The sequence below is a fragment of the Xenia sp. Carnegie-2017 genome, unplaced genomic scaffold (assembly GCF_021976095.1).
Source record: "Xenia sp. Carnegie-2017 unplaced genomic scaffold, XeniaSp_v1 HiC_scaffold_16, whole genome shotgun sequence".
NCBI classification, from domain to species: domain Eukaryota; kingdom Metazoa; phylum Cnidaria; class Anthozoa; order Malacalcyonacea; family Xeniidae; genus Xenia; species Xenia sp. Carnegie-2017.
In genome coordinates, this window is record NW_025813469.1 from 1,762,978 (window position 1) to 1,769,521 (window position 6,544).

At 37.8% G+C, this 6,544-nt stretch overlaps 1 protein-coding gene across 1 annotated transcript; it reads right to left on the reverse strand.

Moving 5' to 3' along the window:
- Window positions 1–61: 61 nt before the first annotated feature.
- LOC124437360 (sacsin-like) lies at window positions 62–6,216 on the reverse strand. Its single transcript, XM_046987336.1, has 3 exons — window positions 1,880–6,216; window positions 1,274–1,536; window positions 62–1,138 (listed from the first exon to the last, which is right to left on the reverse strand). Exons 1-3 carry the CDS (start codon window positions 6,207–6,209, stop codon window positions 365–367), a joined length of 5,367 nt encoding a protein of 1,788 aa, XP_046843292.1. The 5' UTR covers window positions 6,210–6,216; the 3' UTR covers window positions 62–364.
- Window positions 6,217–6,544: the final 328 nt, after the last annotated feature.

Sequence of the window (6,544 nt, forward strand, 5' to 3'; positions counted from 1 at the left end):
GTACTCAGTAAAAACTAAAGAGTGAACAATAAGATGAATGAATAAGAATTTAAACATCATGTGTGCCTGAGGAAACTATTAACTTTCAAATGACTTTAATTTTATAGGCATCGTAGAGAGAGTCATTTTCGTACAAATTTGTTTGTCACTTCAGGCTACAGATCCTGTAGAATATCTATTCGCGTCATAAAAATTATCAGTTCTAGGAACACTTAAATTTAAAAGGTAAAAAACAAAAACAGCAAAAGTGACAATTAATAATACATGCCTAAGTAGGCAAATAATGTTCAAAACTATGTGTTCAAATTGTTCGAAATCAAACTCATCAGAAAATTCGTTATAGTGAATACAAAATTAATAAAAATCATTCATTTCTTATGACGTGCTTAACAAGAGATAAGACTTCTTCAGCATTTGATAATGCTTCGTTGGCATCTGATTCAGTGAACATGGCTGTAGGAAGAGTTGAAATAACCCATCTTCTGTACTGAGGATAGCGTGTGTTGATGTAAAACCTTCGATTCTGAAAAACCATAACCAAAAAGGGCATCTCATTAAATTGTGCGTTGATCTGTGCAGCACGATAAGCCATTCCCATAACATCGTGAACTTCTAAATCACTTCGTTTTAGGCGACCTTTGAAGAACATAAGAGCTTTTAATGCTTTCTCCACAGCTTGTTGAGAATGGAAACAGGACAGAGCAAAAAATGTCTCTTCTTCGTTGGTAGATAGAACTCTAGCTGCATTTAAATCAATTTCAGACTGTTGCATCCAAACTTTTGCCTCGGCAAGATTAGATGGTTCATATTCATCATCACCAGTTGACCTCCATCTCTCACGTTTCCTTGACCTTTCGCTCTCTCGTTCAAAGAACCCATCCCAATATCCATCCGATGGACGAGGTGGGGGAGGGTATTGTGGGCCATGATGAGAGTTTTCAGCCTCAGGCCCCTGATAGCCAGGAATTCCTCCCTTTTCCAAACGTTCTACTTCATTCAGTAAGAATTGTGTAACCTGAGTAGCCAAATCTTTGCGATCAGGATTCTTGTCAGGATGCCATTGCCGGATCAGACGTTTGATGGCTGTTCTCCTCTCCGATTCTGGTAGTTTCCATATTTCGGCAAGAGCTTCTGCAACCTAGTTAAGAAAATAATCACTTCAGAAATGTGATTTTAAAATCTACCGGTAATTATAATGCCAAGAAAGAGTGTACGTCATCTCCAAAAGGGGAGATGTATGATTTTCCATTCATTACAATTTTATTCATCTTACTTCTTTTTTAGCTTCTTCCAATGTAATATTTGATTTAGTTTCATTTGCTGTGTTATCAAAAGATTCTCCTGACAAATTTTCATAAAGCATAATCTCCATTTCAACATTTCTAGTGGGTCGATCAACATTTTCCTGCTCATGGTCATTTGTACTCTCCAGTTGTTCACGATCAAACTTGAAAAGCTTCAATTTGCTGACTTCAATTGGTTCGTCATTTCCAATATCAATTTTATACTTACTATTTAACTGTAGCCTTCCATCACCTAAATATGACAGTTTACAAAAACTAAATAAAAACAACAAATATGTTTATTGAAGACTTAGTCCAATACTTTAGAAGAATAACAAGTTCAAGAAAAACAATACCAATAGCCTCATTTTCACATATAGAACGATTGATGAAAAGTACGTTCAAAATACTGACTGAAAACGAAGATGTTTCCAGTTTTATCGCAATTTTCCTGGCGTAATAAAGAAAACGCAATTATACGTTTAAGAGCTATATTTTCAATTTAATCTAGCTCAAGTCTGCCTCAAATATTTGGATTATAGGATACAAAAAAGCCCAAGTCAACTACTTTATAAAAAGGATTTTGGATTCCTTACCTTGCTGTGACTGTTCAATAATCTTTGCGAATATATAAACAGAATCGTTCAACTCGCTCTCATCTTGTACCTCATAACCAACAAATTCGCCTTCACGCAAAACAAACCTCACATCATTCTTCAAAAGATAGTGAAGTTCCACAGGAATTACATTTCCAAGCGGTGGAAGACTAGAAAGTGCAGAGATAGTACGCGGTATGCGTGCATCGTCCAATGTTCTTGAGAGGTCACTGACACTGCGGGCATCAAGAAGCATCATAAGAAAACGCCAATTTTTTTCTTCCAAATAATTACCAGTGATGGAAGATACAAATGAGCTTAATCGTTCGTGCAATACACTTGAATTGGCGTCACCACCATGTTTGATAAGAATACGAAATCCACATTCGTTCGGTTGACAGAAACAGGACACATCTGAATCGCTTCCAGTAATCACCTCATTCGTCTGTACCTTCATAAGACGTAAAGCAATATTCTGCATACACACAACTTCCACGCTGCTTTCCAACTTTCTCAGTTCCATTTCCACTTTTGGAGGTATCTTATCTTTCTCTTGCTGGTATTTATAAAGCCGTATGAGCTCTTCACTAAACTCTCGTGAAACTAGAAGTTGTCGGTAATGATTCATAAAGTCACAACTATCAAGGACGCAGGTTCTGTCTGCACATGCAGGACTTAATTCTTCTTTTACAACGTAACTTAATTTCTTAACTTGCAAATGACGAGGAAGGAGTTGAACCAATTTCACAGGACTTTCATGATCTTTCATGGTCAAATCAATAAGCAGTTCTCTAGAAAAATCAAGGAGTCGCTCCTTTCTTTCCATGGTGTCATTTACGAAAAGTGTGGTGGATCGTAACAGATATTTGCCTTCTGTTGGCAAGCAAAGATCTTCTACATTAGCAAGAGGATTGACAACACTTTTATTTTGAAGCCTCTTCAAACGAATAAACAAGCCTTTAGTGGAAGAGATTGCAGCTGAATTCTCATTCGGGTGCATTTTATTTTCCCCGCAACTCATCTTAATCGTTCGAAGAACTGATACATACTGGTGAGGTGAAGGACTTTCTTCAGCTCCAAGACCTTTTAAAAAATGCTCGAAATACTGCAGGTGACGTGGAACTTTAAACAAATAGGGTTTAAGATCGTGCCAAACATGCTCGAAAGCAAGCTGGTTACCGCGCACAAACGTGTTCTTGTCTACTAAAATCACTGAAAAATCACGAAGAGCATTGCAGCAACGTTTGAAATCGTCAGTGGAGTGCTTCCAAGGTTCAGGACATAAATCCTTGAAAAAGCTATAGATATTTGTCATCACATCTTCCAGAGGGTTGAACAAAGTCTCCGGTATTTCCTTATTTGTTGAACTTGAAAAGCGACCAGAAACATTCTTGAGATGAGACACAACAAATTCATAAGGAGGATTGGAACACACACCAAGATTCTTTGCCACATTATTATGACCATGAGGTAATGCCGACGATGCAATAACCGATGCACTTGACCAAGTTAACAATGAATGGTGTTGAGGTACGGAACGATTGTAACATGTCAAAATGGTTTGGATGTGTGCTGGACACATATCAAGATATACCTTTGGTGTAACTGCAGTAGCAACAAAACTGATGTTAGAGATGTTGGAGAGAAAATGTGGCTCATGCAAACTTTTATTTTGAAATAAATGTGAAACAAGAATGTTTGACTTTCCAAGAATTTCCACTCCCTCAAGCGAAGTTCGATCTGACACATTGCGAGCTCTTTCTTGCAACTGGTTGGCGTAACTAGCAAAATGTTCTTTAGTAACCACGTTCTGCAAGCCAATATCCACAAGGAAATTTCTCCATTCTAGTAAATGAAACGAACTGGGGGGAAATCTGTCTTCAGGAACAAAATTCTTGAAAACTATGTTGTCTGGTTCGTAGAAATAATTTGCTAGATGTAAAACACCTTTGCGGTCCGGAATCAATGGTAACGTTTTTAAGAACGCCAATAACATTTTCCCACTATTGCCGTAAATAAGACGTTCTTTTATAAATCTCAAATGGTTAATTCTTCCTTGTTCAGTCAAATATCGGAAATGCTTTAACACGATATCACGGTAAAATTCTACAGATGAAGCCGTCTTTACACCAATATATCGGTACAATTCTCCTAACTTTGGAGCGGATTGTAAAGTAATAATGTGCGCTACCTGCGATAAGACATCAAGATCATCTTTAGGAAAATCTTCGGGTATTTCAAACACTGTATGATTTCCTGAAAGGCAGGTGTATGCTCCATGGATGGTCTGGTAGAATGGAAGGTTACGTAGAGTTGAGGTATGCAAAGTATGTAAACCGGTTTGAAAAAATACAAGCAATCGTTCAATTTCATCATGCCTTAACGGGATTTTATTGCTTTTATTAACATATGTAGACAATAGTCCAAGTACATCTTTTGTCGATTGAACTAGAGCAAGATAATGTCGGCAAACAGCAACGATTCGTTTTTCTCGCGTTGTAAACACTGAATCAATTATGGATTTATCGAGCTGTGGACAACCCAGCTTTACTAAAATACTTCGTATGACGCTGTCTGAGAATGAATCATGACTGAGCTCACTGTTTACATTCAAAACGGTTTTTCCTTGAGAAAGAGGAGCAAGACAACAATTTGTCGTTGGAATGATGTGCCAATTTCTTATGCATTCAAGAATATGACAATTTACTTTATTCGAAACCCTTTTATCTCTGATTTCGTTAACAATAAATTTCCAAAGCAACACCAGCCATTCTTTTTTAGGATGTTCGTTGTTGCTTTCATCTGGTTTCCATGGCTGATGCACGATAGAATGGATCCAAGAAGACGGATAAAGCCTTTCAAGATATTGAGCAAGGTCTGACAAATGAAACTCGTGTAACACGTCATGACATTTGTTTAGATAAGTTGAGTAAAAGCTTTGCAGTAAACTGGTCACAAACAGATTGGACTGAAAAGATACGAGGTCGCTGAACTTGCTGCAAAAAACCGGCATATTCTGATCAAAACAACGAAGGAAGCCATCTTTCGTGAGAAGCAAAGGAAGTCCGTGAAGATTTTCAAAATATCCATCTCCATTTTGACTTGCTTGAGCACAATAGCGTGTAATTTCATAAACATTTTTTTCTTCTCGAAACAAAGTCTGTTCCACAGCCTTGGGTAACTGATTGACGATTTCAACTTGATGCCTTAGAAATTGAATCACAGCTTCAGGACTTACGTCTTGCAACTTTCCAACTTCTTTGAAACTTTTGTGCACTTCATAAGGAGTGTGTGAAAGAAGAGGAAATTTGATTTGCAAAAGTAATTTTGCAAGCGGGAACGATATATCAGAAGTACAAAAATACGCCTTTGCTGGTGTATGCCAATTTACTTTCACCGGGGCAATGTCATCTTCTGAAGATCCTGCTGACAAACATTCACGAGGTGACTTTCTCCAATTTGGAACTGACAAAGCAATTGGTAAAATGGCGTGATTTGGCAACAAATATTTGTAAACCACTTCAGCAACTGGTTTCCATTCAGCATCAAGCTCTGAAATTGGTGGAAATAATTTATGATACCATTTCAAACCGTTCTCTGCATCTTTCGGTGATGAAAAATTTCCCATACAATCGGACTCGTGATGATAGCCTTCAATATGGTTCCTCGCGAGTGTCATTGCTAATGCATACAACGGAGGGATTACATGACGTTTCATGAAATTGTTCCAAAGCATCCGAAAATCGCCACTCCTGGGGTCATGCCAAACATTTCTACGAGCAGAGTCAAGAGCAAAGTGACCATTGATATGTGCAGGAAATTTTGACGAAACTGGCAATGGTAACGTACAAAATATAGAATGCCGAAATGGAGCGTCAGAGTTCGATAAGTGGATAGCAACACCTGCACGAGGTAGCAAGCCCTTGCCTTGGCCCTCAGGAATCGTTGACGTTTTATCAAAATCTAAATAGCCCAAACTCTGTGCAATTAACCAATCCTTCTTTACATTCAATGAATCAGATATTTTCATTACGTAATGAAAACTTTGCATTTCACACAATTGACGAGTTGGTAGTCTACTGCAAGTCTTGATTGCCTCGTGAAACTGAGATCGTTTACTTAAATCAGATACTTCACACTTCACTGTATAAGTTTCGAGTTTTCCATTCTTCAATTCTGATATCGAAATCTTTGTAACGTTATTCAAGAACAGCAACATATCTTTTGCAGATAGACGAAAACTCTCAAACAACTTTGTCACGGCGCTTGTGCTCCAAAGTTTAGTAGAGATCTTGGATTGCTCTTTAGTTCGTAATGGTAATCGAAACATCGTACTTCCTTTAAGATCAAAAGATCACCCAGAAGACAGGAAAAACATCATCGTAATTTTTCTAAACGTTTCTTGAGATTGTTGAAAAGTCTTCCAGGATGTTCTTGCGTTGCATTGGGGACGTACCATCTGTGTGGGTCAGAAACACAAATTACTTCATCGTTTGAAATAAAGTACGGACAATCGGTGAGATGATAAACTGCATTAAACCCAATACCATATTGACCTGTTTTCAGAGGATCGTCTACTTTGCTTCCAATACCAAGTTTCTGAATACCCAATATATCATCCTTGGTAAAAGGCTTATCATTGTAAACACATATTGCAGGACCATG

What these genes read in the sequence shown, in the direction of transcription:
- LOC124437360 (XM_046987336.1), bottom strand. Translation starts at nt 6,209, where the DNA reads ATGTTTCGATTACCATTACGAACTAAAGAGCAATCCAAGATCTCTACT. An exon ending in TATTGAACAGTCACAGCAAG is followed by an intron (nt 1,537 to 1,879) that starts GTAAGGAATCCA and finishes TGTCATATTTAG; the next exon opens with GTGATGGAAGGCTACAGTTA. An exon ending in TGGAAGAAGCTAAAAAAGAA is followed by an intron (nt 1,139 to 1,273) that starts GTAAGATGAATA and finishes TTTCTTAACTAG; the next exon opens with GTTGCAGAAGCTCTTGCCGA.